Below are 15,975 nucleotides of genomic sequence, written 5' to 3'. Positions count from 1 at the left end.
AATAAAAGATGGAAAATGGGGTATGAAGTACTCACCTTCAAGTAGTAAACTTGAAAGATGATAATTTGGAGATTTGTCGGAACGACGAGTTTAACGCACAATGCCTAAAAAGGAAAGAAGTCTTGAATTTAAAAGGTTGTCTTGAAGGTCTTTAAACAAAATAAATGTTGAGAAATGTAAATAATTAAAGTTCAAGGTTTAAAATGTAACTATTTAAGAATTTATAATAATAACCCTTTAAAAATGTAAGTTTGCTCGAAACCGGGTTAAAGTATCTAACCTTAATATTTACTCAACCTATGTTAAGTAATAAGGTGGGTAAAATGCAAGAATGCAAATCCCTTTGGAATAAAGATACTAAAACGGTTTTTTTTTATCGAGTGTTCGGGTTGTCGGTTCGGGTCTTGATAATTGGTCAAACCCAAAGTCAACTTTCCAAAATATTGAATGTTATGAGATAACTCAATAAAATTTAATAAGACTTAACCAAGTATGTAGTTCCATTGTTTTAGAACTAACAACGCACGTTAAGCGAGTGTTCGGTTTTGTCGGTCCAAACTTTGTTATGAGATCAAGTTGGATCCAACATTTCCAAGTACTTAAGAAAATATTTAAAAATCAATTTGTAACTATTTTTAAAGAAATATACAAGTCTTGATGGCTAAAAAAAACACACTTGTGTGTCTTAAGCGAGCAAGAATCGGTTTGGTTCGGTTTCCATCTCACAACAAGTTCATAGATGGTTTCCACATGTCCAAACACTAACGAACTTGTATAATAATGTACAAATAAAAAATACCAAAAGTTAACAATAAAGTCTTTAAACAAAAGTTCGGTTTTCGTTTCGGATCGTGTTTCGGGTTAAGACCGAGGTAAGATTCTACAAACCCATAACCATAGAATTTGTAAAAATGATTTTAGAAACTTAGATCTAACACTAAGTACGTTTAAACAAACAAAACTAGTAACAAAGTTTGGTTTACGGTTTAGAGCTATTTACGGTTAAACCGAAGCATAGACTCTTAAAAACCCATAACCATGGAACTTGTAAACATGACCAACAAACTAAAATAAGCAAGATTAATATGTATGAACAAGTTATATAGATGTATATATATCAAGGACACGAAGTCCTCCATGAAGCCTTGCCTTATGGGGTCCGAAACCTCACCGACCGGAATCGGAGAAGTAACTACCAAAGGTAAACAAGGGGTGTATATTATATATATGTTGCACAACCATAAACAAGTATTAATAAGGCTACATAAACTAATTAAGATGAAAGACCAAAAACCTTCAAGAACACTTAAGAAGATAACCTTGAATCTTTGATGTTTGAGAGAGTTTTTTTTTTTTTGGAGTTGCAGCAAGGGAAAATGAAGAGGAAAGGTGGTGTATATATAGGGTAATTTTGGTGGTCAAATACGGGTGTGAGACACAAGAGTTTTCATGCAAAATAGATCAAGACAAAAACACAAAACAACAAATAAATAAATAATAAATAAATAAATAAAAATAAAAATAGGATGTTTTCAAGACCCAACAAGTGTGAAACAATATTGTAACATAAATCCATCATTTTGATTATAACATAAGCTTCGGTTTACAAATCGGGTCGGTTTACATAATAAACAAATACAAAAACGAATAGATACAAGACCCGAAATTGACGAATGTCACATATAATGTGTGGTCTAATACTATAAGGTTAGCTCTTCAAGCTAGGAAAAAAACTGATTTTATTGATGGAACTTGTGTCAAACCAACAGAGGATGCTATTCTCATTAGACAATGGGAAAGGTGCAACTCCGTTGTTTTGACTTGGATCCTTAACACTGTTTCAGAGGAACTGTATGTAGGACAACTGTATTCCAAACTTGCAGATGAAGTTTGGGAAGATCTTAAAGAAACATACGATAAAGTAGATGGATCTGTGGTGTTTGGTTTGTATCAAAAAATTAATTCTGTGACACAAAACGGGTCCACAGTTTCTGAGTACTATAATAAACTCAATACTATGTGGAAACAGTTTGATGCAATTGTGCAATTACCATCTTGTTCTTGTCAAGCTTCTAAAACCTTTAATGACTTATAACACATTGATAAAATTAATGCAGTTTCTCATGGGACTTGATGATTATTATCAGCCCGTAAGAACTAATCTGTTAACTAAAGAACCTCTTCCATCTGTTAAAAATGCCTTTGCTGTGGTTTCTAGAGAGGAATCACATAGAAATAATAACAATAGCAACTTTTCTTTGAAAGAACAAAATGTGGGTTTTGTTTCTAAATCTGGACAAAATTTTGATAATAAGTGAAAATTTATCAAAGGACCAAATCCAAATCTTAAATGCATACATTGCAATAAACTTGGCCACACTATTAAGAGGTGCTTTGGAATTGTGGGATACCCTCCCAATAGTAGGTCTAGGTTAGGGCAAACTGCTAAACCAAATGTGTCTAATGCTGCTTCATCTAGTCAATCATGTTCTGTTTCTAATAGCAATAGTAGTTCTTCTCCATCACATACTTCTGAGCAGATCACTAGGCTGCTAAGCTTGCTGAATGATATGCCTAGTGAAACTAAGTCCAGCAGCAATGTTGGAGGTAAATTCAATTGTTCTTTTGCAAATTGTTTAATACCTGTGTTTATAGATTCAATAGTTATGATCAATCCACAACCCCTTTGTCTAATTGGGTTGTGGATTCAGGAGCCAATCAACATATGGTCATGTCTGATAAAATGTTTTTAATCAAGTTGATGTATCTGATTTAAATATTAAAATTAAACATCCTATTGGATCAAATGCTACTGTTACTAAAATTGGTAGTTTAAAACTAAGTGATAATATTATCTTAAATGATGTATTTGTGGTTCCTAAGTACTATGTGAATCTTCTTTCTGTGTATAAACTAGCTAAGGATAACAAAGTGTCTGTCACATTTGATGAATATAAATGCTATCTTCAGGATTTGTTCACAAAGAAACACCTGGTGACTGGTAATCAAATTGATGGTCTTTATTTATGTGGCGATGCTTCAAAAAGTGTTAAGGTGTGCTTTAATAGTCAAGTTGTTTTTGATTTGTGGCATTCTAGGTTAGGTCATCCTTCAGATCATGTCTTATATGTTCTAAAGGATAGGATAGGTATTAGGAACCCCCATAATCAATTAGCTTGTGATGTATGTCATCAAGCTAAACAACATAGGGAGCCTTTTCCCTTAAGTGATCACAAGACATCAAGTATCGATGAACTTGTGCATCTAGATGTATGGGGTCCCTATAAAATTGCAAGTATGGAAGGTTTTAAATACTTCCTTACTATTGTTGATGATTATTCCAGGGCTGTGTGGGTATATCTTCTTAAAAGTAAAAGTGAAGTTTTTTATAATATTGTAAGTTTTTTTAATTTAGTAAAAAATCAATTCGGTGTAACAATTAAATATTTTAGAAGTGATAATGGGACTGAGTTTGTTAACTCTCAAATGTCTGATTTTTTAAGGGAAAATGGTATCATACACCAAACATCTTGTCCATATACCGCACAATAGAATGGAATAGTTGAGAGAAAACATAGACACCTTCTCAACATTGCAAGGTCTTTATTATTTCAAGGAGGAGTTCCTCTTAATTTTTGATCTAATTGTGTTTTAACTGCTGGATACTTAATAAACAGGACACCTTCTTCAGTCTTAAGTGGCAAATCACCATATGAATTAGTGTTTGGTTTTATCCCCTCCTTAGAACATCTTAGAATTTCTGGCTGCTTGTGTTTTATAACAGTTTTAAATAACAATAACAAATTTGAAAAACGTGCTGAAAAATGTGTTTTTTTAGGATATTCTAATAATAAAAAAGGTTATAAAGTTTGGAGTTTAGAACAAAAACAGATTTTGTTTTCTAGAGATGTCAAGTTTTATGAAAGTGTATTTCCTTTTAAAGAAAATAAAAGTTTTGATCATGATTCTTTATTTGACAATCAAGTCAATACTTTAAATTTTTTTGATGTTTTTGATACAAGCGAGCCGGTAAACTTTTTTGATGAAAAACCCGATGATGAAGAGGGGATGCTAAGAGAAACTGCTGCCAATGTTGAGTCTCCCATTGATAACACTAGCGTCTCTGGTAGGGTTGATAATCAGCAATCGAGACATTCTAGTAATGGTCATGATGAGATTAGGCATGGTAGTAATAGACATGATGAGTCTATATCTCCTGAAGGTATTAATGATTCAACTGAGTCTGAATTAAATGAGTTAATCATAAACACTAGAAAGTCCACCAGAAAAACTTATTGTCCAAAGAAACTTGATGATTTTGTTGTTGAGGGGAAAGTAAAATACGGCTTTGAAAAGGTGGTAAATTACTCAAAACTTTCAATTGATAATTTGTGTTTTGCCACTATTTTAAATAAGACTGTTGAGCCACAAAGCTTCAATGAAGCCATGTCTGATGTTAATTGGGTTAATGCCATGAACGAAGAAATAGAAGCTTTAAATAGGAATAATACTTGGAATCTAGTTGAGTTGCCAAGTAATAGAAAACCTATAGGGTGTCGTTGGATTTACAAAATTAAGTATAAGTCAACCGGAGAAATTGATAGGTATAAAGCTCGTTTAGTTTCTAAAGGTTATAATCAAAGAGAAGGTATTGATTTTGATGAAACCTTCTCTCCGGTGGTCAAAATGGTCACAGTTACAACTGTGATTGCTATGGCTGTTCAAAACAGTTGGCCTTTATACCAATTAGATGTTAATATGCTTTCCTATATGGAAACTTAAATGAAGATATCTATATGACTCTCCCTGAAGATTTCTTTTCTAAAAGTGAAACTAAAGTATGCAAGTTGAATAAGTCCTTGTATGGCTTAAAAAAAGCTCCACGGATGTGGAATGAAAAGCTTGTTAGTATTTTATTAGAATTCGGTTTCCTTCAAAGTAAGTTTGATCATTCTATGTTTGTGCTAAATGATAAAAATGTGTTTATTGTTTTGCTTGTCTATGTAGATGACATAGTCGTTACCGGTAACAGTAATTCTGAAATTGATAAAATAAAACAATTATTAAAAACCAAATTTCTTATTAAAGATCTTGGAAAATTAAAATATTTTCTGGGTATAGAAGTCATTCAATCTGATGAAGGTGTGTGCCTCTCTCAGAGAAAATATTGCATGGACCTAATTTCTGAATTTGGTCTTAGTGCTAGTAAGCCTACGAGTGTACCAATTGATAAACATTTGTAACGCCCGTTAATTCCGGTTTCAAGAATTAAAGCTTGTAGAGTATGTATAATTCTCGGGATTTATCTGACGTTTCTCGGAAGCCTTTGCGTCATCTCGGTACATTAAACCATTTAACTTTCCTTCCATTTTGCCTTACACTTCAATTTGGAGGGACTTGTATGTAACTTTTGTTTTTATATCATAAAACAAAACAAACCCTAACCCTAACTCCTACCAGCAGCCGATCGCAGCTAAGACCCCCCCCCCTGCTCGTTTTTCTTCTTCCCAGCCAAGTTTCAGCCGTGAAAACTTCAATTCAAGGTCGGTTTTATAATTCCCCATATCTTTTACACCTTAATTGATCATATTAACGCGCTTATTGGTCGTTAAGAAGTTCGTGCTCCATCATCTTCTTAGGTATGTCACTTACAACATACTAAAATTTCATGGCCAATGGAGGTCTTTAGGTCGGTCAATCGATTTTAGTTCGAAAACTAGGGTTTATCGGGTGTAGGATTGGCAATTGTTGAGTTTGATGTGTTAATCTATCGGATGACCGACCGAATCAGTTTGTACAGCCCTAGGGGGTTTAAAGGCTGTGGGAAAATTAAAATTTTGATACTCGGGGCTGTTTTGGTTGGTGATTGGTCAATCGAGTCGGCGGTGCGCGAATTTTCGTTTAAATGTTAAATTGAAAGTTGTAAAAAGGAACCGTCAACCCTATCAACTCGGGTGACATAATTATGATGTAAGAAAAGGTTAAGATGGGAATTTGGTCCATTTGGGGCTGATTCTTTTGACAATTGGTTTTAAGATTTATTACGCGCGTATTCGACTCGATTTGATTATCGGCGGGTGAGTTGTGCATCATGGTTAGCCCCGGCCATAATCGTAGGGTGGATTTGGGTTAGTTGAAAGGTTTTAGGGGCTGAGGTGAAGTAATTGGGTTTGGGTTGGGCCTTGGGCCAAGTGTTGGTTCTTGGGCCAAGTTGTTGGGCCTTGGGCCAAAGTATTGGGCCTTGGGCCAAGTTGTTGGGCCTTGGGCCAAAGTATTGGGCCTTGGGCCAAAGTGTTAGGCTTGAGCGGCCCATTAGGCAATTGTGTTCTTGCGGTCTAGTTTAGTAACGCGTTGTGTATAATTTACAGGCCCTTGCTTGTGATTGTGCACTTAGGAATTTCCTAGCTTGTTGCAGGTGTTCGATTGATTCGGGTGAGTTCATGATGCCCTTTTTAATCTTTTTACGTTTTGGGCTAGCATACACACCTTATTATGATTTTAACCGATTTTAATTCGTTTAAACTATTGGTTTGGTATTGTATTATCTTGTTTGTGGTTGTGCCTTTACGAAGACATGTGTAAATTATATTTTATGCCTTAGACTCGTTTAAGGTCATATTTCCCTTAAGGTTATACATTTTACTTGGGCTCTAAGCCTCGAGGTTGCTATTAGGCTTATTATTGAATGCCTAAGATTATCCATTATTTATGGATTGTATGTGGTGATATTTTTGGTTGGATGTTTGAATTAGATGTTTGTATGTGTGTATGTGAATGTGTATGTGATGGTAAACTGTGACCGGGTCAAATATATTACTCGGGGAGGATCCGGGGTGAGGAGGCCCGTGTTGCATGTTTATGACGTGGCTGGGTCAAATATATTACTTGGGGAAGACCCGGGGTGAGGAGGCCCGCCGTTCTATAAACCGTGGTCGGGTCAAATATATTAATTGGGGAAGACCCGGGGTAAGGAGGCCCGTATCACGTGTTTGGTATGTTAAACCGCTACCGAGTTAAATATATTACTTGGGGATGACCCGGGGTGAGGAGGCTCGTGTTGCGTGATTTTGTTTTATTAAAATGTGACCGAGTCAAATATATTACTTGGGGATGACCCGGGGTGAGGAGGCTAGTGTTGTATGATTTTAACGGTTTTGTTAAACCGCGGCTGGGTCAAATATATTACTCGGGGAAGACCCGGGGTGAGGAGGCCCGTGCTACGTGAAAAGATGTTTAATGTGTTATTTAGTTATGATTTAGTTAAGAAAAGCTATTTATGATTTTATGGACTCATGATTTTCCCCTACATTCCATACTCATGGAATTTAAATTTTTAATGAATTGCGTTTATGAAAACTTAAACTCACTCAGCTCAAGCTGACTTTGTGTGTATGTTAGATTGACTTTCAGGTTAAGAAGTGGATGCTACCGCTTGGACGTGCTGGATGCTACTCGGGAGGTTGAAGGCATTTCTGGTCGAGGATTTCAAATAAAACAGATATTTTATTTATATTAGATCTTGGACACTTGTACCCGTGTTTGGAATTTTTAAATACTTACACTTTTTCCGCTGTTATTTACTCTAACTTGTTTTAAATAAAAACGAATAGTTTGGTTTTAAATTTTTGTGGATTTGTGGACGTGATTACCAACTCTAGGATTCCCGGGATTCGGGGTCTTACAACATTATATTGTTATGGACCTGTGTAACAAGGATAACTCCTTTTTAACAGACATAAGCAGCTATCAAAGGTTAATTGGTAAACTCATATATCTATCTCACACTAGACCTGACATAGCTTATGCGGTACATTTTTTGAGTCAGTTTATGCATAAACAAAAAATGGCTCATTTTCAAATTGCATTAAAACTTTTGAAATATCTTAAAGGTTCTCCTGGAAAGGGAATTATGTTTAAAAAAAGGCGGGGTCTTTCAACTGAAAGGCTTTGCTGATTCTGATTGGGGAAAGTGTTTGGAAACTAGAAGGTCTGTGACAGGATATTGTGTTTTCTTGGGAAGTTCATTGATTTCTTGGAAAAGTAAAAAATAGGATACCGTTTCCAGGTCGTCAGCTGAGGCTGAATATAGGGTGATGTGCTCTGTACTGGGAGAAATAATTTGGTTGAAAAATGTTCTAGGTGAGTTGGGTGTTAGTGTGAAACTTCCTGTTGAGATTTGTTGTGATAATGATGCAGCAATTTCGATTGCTGCTAACCCTGTGTTCCATGAACGAACCAAGCATTTCGAAGTTGATCTGTTTTATCTTCGGGAGAAGATAGCTAAAGGTGTTGTCAAAACTGTTGGTGTCAAGTCGGAGACTCAATTAGCTGATATACTGACCAAAAGGGTTGCCTATTACTCAGCATGAGTTGTGTGTAAGTCTCTTGGTCTCCATGATATGTTTAGATTATAGAAATGGGAGGGGGTGTTAAATTTTGTATTGGTAGTTTTACTTTCAATTCTATAATCTTTCTAATGATATCTTATGTTTTAATTATTGAGGTGATATTACATGCTATGGATCTTATTGTTGGGCTGGAATGGTTAATGGGTTGAAGATGTATACGAGCCCATTTGTATCTGTTATGAAGGCCAGTTCTTGAATGTGAGCCCAGGTCCCTTCAACCCTATACCTGTTAGCTTTTCACTGACGCTTCTTCAAGTTTGGAAAGGATCGTCTTGTACCTGCTATGGAAACACCAAAGTCTTCGGGTGTATCTTTGGAAAACCACATCAACGGTCTGCTCCTTCCTTATTCAATTGGGTCATCGCCTCCCTATAAGAAGATATTCTCTACATAGTTATGCAGATTACATTTTCACACAACACTTCTTCTATTTTCTGTTGCTTGTTTACTTTTCTTGTTCGTATAGCAGCGTTGCTAACGAACGTTTCTGGTTGTAATCATTCAAGACATATTGTTCTTGTTTCTTGGTTTCAATAAAATTAATTTGACTCTTGTGACAGAATGGGTTTACGTTGTGTTTTAATAATTAGTTCAGGGTAATTTTGAAAAACTTCAAAGAGTTGGAGTTTGATTAGACTCTTTTCATTCCAAATCTCTTCAATGGAAGATAGAAAATAAGTATCCATGACCAGGGCCGGCTCTCAAGGTGTGCGAGCTGCACCCTCGTCTGAGGCATGGTTTCAGTAGAGGGCACAAAATTTTTAAACATATATTAGTTTTTTTAAACATTAACAATTGAAATTTGGCCAATGGTTTGTGAAATAATAAGAAAAGGATAAGGAAAAAAGATATAACAAAGAAAAAAAAACATTGCCGGAAATTTTTCCGGTGGGTATAAAGTTGCAGCGGGATGTATGTTTTGGAGAAGGCTAGATCATCAATAATATTATTTTATTATGACTTTTGTATTGTACACTTTACACACTTTAATGTCTTTTTCAAAATAGACTTTTCTTTTCTTTTTTAAATAATACAAAGTTTTTTTCTCTTTTTTAAACAATACAAAGTTAAAGTAAATTGTCAATTTTACTTGGGGCCAAACCAAAATCAATTTGATAAGGAATGCTATGAGAAGTTTAAGAGTAATCGGTTAGTCGTTAGCTAATAATGTATTTGATTTTATAATTATATTTTTGCAATATTTATTGTTATAACGTTATTATCGTTTAAAAAAGTAATTTATATATTCGTTACTCGATAGGGCATATGGGCCTTTTTATTTCGGTCCGGCCATTGTACATAAATTATCGCAAACAGCCCTGTTAATGACCTTCCAAAGCTACACATATTCACTTGATGGACTACTAACTCAACATTTTGTTGTGTTGTCTAGAATAATAAAAGAAATTAAGGGCGCGTTCGTTTCATATAATGGAATGGAATTGGAATTGGAATTTGCATACGATTTGGAATTGGAAGGAATTGGATTTGGAATCTATAAACATTCCAGTAAGAGTTGGAATTTGAAGGAATTGAAATCCAATTCCATTCTTGATGTGTTCATTTTACAAATGAATTGGAATAGGTTTTTTTAATGAGGATAACGACGGAAACATTTTAGTTTTTTTAGATTTTTTGTTTTTTATTTATATTTTGCATTATGATTTTTTTATATTTTTTTTTGAAATTTTTTAGGGGTTTTCTATTAAGATCAAAAACCCCTCAAAAAATATTCAAAAATGATTATAAAAAATTTATAACTCAAAATATAAATCGAAGACAAAAAAAGTAAAAAAAAAACTGCAATGTTTTATTCGTTGTTCTCGTTAAAAAAAAGATTCCTACGAATTCACTTGAAATCCTCCATATTTTGGAAGGATTTAGAATCCCTTGATTTAAATGAATTTGAAGGAATTGAATTCCAATTCCAATTCCTTGACAACCGAACACACCAAAATGGAATTAAGATTCCAATTCCAACGAAACGAGCACGCCATGTCATGGGATTTTAAGTCCAATTCATTTGAATTCTCACAAATTCTGTGAAACGAACGCACCCTAAGATCAGCGATCATCTACCCAACTCTTTGGTTCCTTTGGTCCGCTCGAAATTCGAACATGCTTAGGAAATGTAGCACTCATATTTCCAATACCATATAGCATAGTCAATGAGTTAATTCTAGTCATTCACATGGAAAAAATATAGATTAAAGGGGTGTTTGGGATTTCTTATTTTACCTCCTCATAACTTTCAATAAGTTAATAAGTTATAAAAGTGTAGCATATTAACTTTTATCTCTCACATCAAAAGCAATCATAAACATCTTATTCTTTTTCAAAAAGTTAATAAGTTATAAGTTGATGAAAATAAGCAATCCCAAACACGCCCTAAATCTTAGTCCAATCACTTGTTCTGTTTTTTCTTTTATAACCAACTGTATAATATTTCTTAGCTCCCTGCTAGTCATTTAGTGCTTAATAAAATGGTTATATATGTAGGGTAACAAAAGTGACCCACAGGCACAAGAAAGAGATTCGCGGGCCACAAGAAGCTCCACCTAAGGAAGAAACAATAAGACCTCCATACATGGCAAGAAAGAGCAGTTGTAACAATATAGTTCTAGAAGGTTACCACATCAATCCTTGACAGGGACGTCCGCCAATAAGAAAGAGACAGATGGACACCTGGTAACAACCATGAACGTGGACAGGCTATCACACCCTATCAAGGCGCTCCACGTGTCCATTCAGGGAGAAAGGAATATTCTAGACGGTGACAACTCCAGCAATCACCTTCCCTCACCCCCGGCTATAAATACCTTCATCACCATCATGAGGTACTCATTCACCCCTCATATATTACATCAATCACTTTGTACTTCGTACTTTCTCCGATCACAGTACAGTATTTATTCTCACGCCAGAGGGTTGTTAAGGGAAACCCTATAACATCTAGGATTTTTCGTATTTGTATTCGTTTAAGTTTAAATCGATTCGGGAACGTAATTTGGATCTTCCGAACTATTTAAAACTTGTATTTATTGGTATTTAACTTGGTTTAACTTATTTTATAATTTCATAACCTTCAATTATGCCAAATAGCCCTTAGAAACATTTAAAATCGCTTAAAACGTCTAAAGATCGTATTTTCGGGAACTACAGGGACTAGTTTTGCCAAGTCTTTCCTATTTTTAATTAAATTAACGAAACTTAAACTCCAAGAAATGATATAGCTGGTCCAATTTCGTTTTCTTGGTATCCAAGCACAATTTTGTTAGTTATTGTACTAGATTTTCTCATTAAATAGCTTATTTTATTTCCTAATTTGTTTTTAGCATCCAAATCGATTATTTTTGGCATAAATCTGGTAAATTAAGGTCCAAAAAAATTATTATAACTAAAATACAAGTCCATATTCTTAAATTACTGATAAATCATGAAATCTTTGATATATTACATCGATATTCTAATTAAAATCATATTTTGTTACTTAAACGAGTAAATCTTCCAAATATAGTTCGTTTTTGTAATCTCTATATAAACACATCATAATTCTCTACCACAAACATGTATCCTTACCCTAGAGAGACCTCCTAGCCATCACCTACCTCTGACCATCACCAAACCCTTCGGTTTTTGCTTATTCGTTGAAGATACAATGCTTGTTCGTTTGACTTTGCATGCGTATGGACCTTTGACTCATCATATCTCTTGATTCTTTCACTTTTCGGGTAAGTTGTAAACATAGGAATCATTCATATACATTCCCTAGTCAATAATCTTCAATCAATTTCGGTGGTTGAAGGGTGTTGACTGGTCAAATCGTTTAAAACTCGTTAAAGGGCAAAATAGTCAACAAGTTTGACTATCCGTTTTATCATACTTCTGGTCGGATTCAACATTCGGTCCAGAAGCCTTTTATTCTCGTAACGTAATTTTAAGGCTACTGACAAAAACCCGACTTCCGACTCGTTGTTTGGATTCTGGTCAGTACCAGCTCGTTTAAATCTTAAATTTAGCATAACTTGAGTTCTAAACGTCCGTTTGGATTGATTCCAGCGGCAACGAGTTCTTTTTCATTTATTTTATCATATCCTAAAATCTCAAATTCTGAATTTTTTATATCGTTTGACATGTAGTGGACGACTCGCTTATTCGTTAGCTCGCTTATTCATATTTATATTCGTTATTCATTAATCTAATGTGAGTTTATCATTCCCTTATTTTACTCAATTTTCTAAACATTTTTGGGATATATGCATACGTATCCGTATTTCATACTATATATATATATATATATATATATATATATATATATATATTCAAACAAATGCATACGTGTTATTGTGAGTGATTTAATCAAACATACGTGCTACTTGCTTACTTGTGTTACCATTCAATCAATCGTATATTAGGATTACTATTCAATCAATCATATAGCGGGTGTTCCTGCTGGTGACCAACTCCCGATTCGCTTAGCAACAGTCTACATACTTGTTTGTGTTTTGATTATATTATCGCACTTATCACGTCATGCTTATTTATATTGTTGTGTCGAAACTGGTAATATTCTCACTCAACTTTATGTTGACAAAACTCCATTTTATACGCATATGCAGGTTGCTTGTATTGAATATTGAAGTTTGGACATGTAGACAAGACCTTAGGTTATAATCAAGTTAACATTTATTTGAGCTTATATTTGTATATTTAAATTGTTTATTGTATTTGGATATTGTGTGTATAATTGAAATAAAATAATTAATTAGATATTGTCACATTTATATTATGATAGTATCTTCGAGCTGTGAGCCATCGGATCACGCCCCGACATTTCCGCCTTAGGTTGGGGTGTGACAGATTGGTATCAAAGCCGAAGGTTATAAGATAGGTCGTTAGAAATGGTCCTAGACATATGATTAGGAACCCTATACGTGCTTATCTAAACTGCCTTATGTGCTATTTAATTGTTTATAGCTTAATTAGATTAATTATTTTATTATATTGTATTATATTTATTTATTGCACACACACAAATTCCGAGGCTATGCCTCATATTCAAAATATTTTTCTAAATATTTTATTTTGGTAGATTATCTTTTATTGTGGGAAATTCCTTAAGAATTCCCGTGTTTTGTTTTGCTTCTTCACTTTGAAGCATGGGGTATGACAAATGTCGTACAACCATAACTTTAAGTGGTACCCGTAATCGGCTAAACATTTGCGTAGTAAACATAACCGGCTAAACGGTTGTACTTCCAAAATGTGTTTTTAAATTATTTTAAAATGCTTAGTTGGGTGAAAAATCCATGTGAATCCATGGGCACTCCAACTATCCATTTCTTAAACCATTTTCGATTTGATTTTTGGTTGGAACGTATCGTTCGGGGTGGTTCCCGAGATACACTAACTGCTCATATTTAATTCGTTGATTCGATATTTAGTTTGGTCGGTTAAATGCCATGTAACGCTCATGGTCCGAACAACTCTATTTATTCAATAATTCGTTAATTAGTTGGGTCAGTTAAACGCCATGTACACGCTCACGGCTAACCAACTCAATTGTTTATTACACGTTATTTGAATTGGGCCATCAAAATGTCATGGAACGCTCATAGGAGGCCAATTCACAAACCTTATGTTGTTTTATTTAGTTGGGCCTTTCAAATTGCCATGGAAAGCTCATGGGAGGTCAACTAGTTTGATATGCTTGATTATTTTATTCTTGGAAAATTTTATAAACATTGTTCATTCACTTAAATGCTTCAAACGTATACATATTATTTAAAATCCCGACTCGCCCTCGAGTCTTCACTAGCACTAAGTCATATACATACATATACGTATACATACGCATCCCTATTACTCCACATTGACTCATTCCCACAACTTACCCATCATCTTATAAAGCTTCATCTTTGGTCCTCATAGAATGTCTTTCCTAAGAATCAATCATCGTAATCAACGTCGTTCGCCTGCTTCTCGTGATTACCATTCGACTACTAGAATCGACAAGTAGTTTGCTGCTACTAGAATCAACAAGGAGTTTGCTGCTGTATTCCGTTAACCAAACGACCACCAATCTCGACAAACCTAAAATACCTCGAACAAGAAAATCTTATACTAAGTCATATCAATTAAAATATTATTTAAATCATATTTTCTTATTTATTTTCATATTCTCAAACTATAAATTACCAAGTATATTTCAATCATTACCCTCAATTTTAAACTATAAATATTTTATTATCTCTTGTTTGTCCTCATGTTACTTTTCTCAACTTACTTTCCATTTTATAAGTCTTTATTATTAAAATTCAAACATTGTAAATTTTATTGATATTAAACTAACTTTTTCATCATCCAAATTTAATTCTCATTATTAAATTAAATCTTCTATTAATTAAATTTTTACCATTAAAATTGATTTTTTTGATAAATCTCCATTAAAACCCATCACTCACTTTATTTATTGATTAAGTTCGTTATTTAGTTAAAGTTAAGCGATGATTCATAAATACTTCAACTCCCCACTTTGATTTTTTATATATATTGAGAATTTTGAACGTTTTAATGATAAATTCTTAGTTGTTAGAATAGTCATGGTGGTTCATGCATTTCTAGTTTCGCGTTTATCTTATTTTATTATGTTAATTCACATATTATTTTTGGTATCATAATTAATTTAAAATTTGTTATTTACTTGAATTTCTATTATAAATAATCGATAACTCAATTTACTTATTCCCTACTATTTATAACGATTTTGTAAAAAAAATAAATCTATGAATTCCCAAATTTAATCTAGTTTAATATCTTCAATTATCTACTTTATATTTTATCTAATTTTAAGGATTTAATTGGAATAGGACTATCTCGGTGATTCGGGAATATCCGCTTCCCAGTTTAATATGTCAACAATTTAATTCAAATATGTATATTTTCGCATTATCATTAATATTTAAATTATTAATTACTAACTATTATAATATTTTAGAATATCTTAATCGAATTAATCTAATCTCAAAATTACCAATTTGAAAAGCTATAAACTTTATATTAACTTCTCTTTAAATCCCATAAGTTCTCGAACTAATCAAACTCGACTCACCAAAATCTTTGTTTAAACTTCACTCTCGATTTTAAGAAATTCATTCTAATGAATACGATTTTTAAAGATTCCACATGTTATTAACTATCGTAAGAATTGTTATAAATTAAATTTTTGTGCATATCATCTCATGAAACAAGTTCCTTTATCTAACACGTTTAACTTCATATTCTACTTTTAGCTTATTCTCGATCATCATAATTCACTTCAAATGTCTGCTTCACGAAATCCATTCCAAGCTCTAAAATTTGTAACTTTGCTATAAAAGGTGTTTAGAAATTTCACAGGTTTAACAAATTCAACTCGAACATGTATTAATTATCTTTTGAATTTATATTTAAAAATTATCAAAACATTTGTTTTCTTTCAAAATGATAGTTTTAAATATTTTATAACCCACATGATGGAACGAGTTATGCGGACCATCCGACGATCTAAGTAATTATGGGTCGACAC

The 15,975-nt window shown here is 33.5% G+C and overlaps 1 protein-coding gene across 1 annotated transcript; it reads left to right on the top strand.

Annotated features, from left to right (window-relative positions):
- Positions 1-1,745: 1,745 nt before the first annotated feature.
- On the top strand, positions 1,746-4,782 carry LOC143543824 (uncharacterized). Its single transcript, XM_077036085.1, has 6 exons — positions 1,746-1,800; positions 1,845-2,041; positions 2,118-2,273; positions 2,388-2,607; positions 2,759-3,148; positions 3,839-4,782. Exons 1-6 carry the CDS (start codon positions 1,746-1,748, stop codon positions 4,780-4,782), a joined length of 1,962 nt encoding a protein of 653 aa, XP_076892200.1.
- Positions 4,783-15,975: the final 11,193 nt, after the last annotated feature.

The sequence above is a fragment of the Bidens hawaiensis genome, unplaced genomic scaffold (assembly GCF_021521415.1).
Source record: "Bidens hawaiensis isolate Kalapana, Puna unplaced genomic scaffold, B.hawaiensis_p1.1 tig00000055_1, whole genome shotgun sequence".
NCBI lineage: Eukaryota > Viridiplantae > Streptophyta > Magnoliopsida > Asterales > Asteraceae > Bidens > Bidens hawaiensis.
This window is presented reverse-complemented; position numbering and strand designations above follow the sequence as displayed.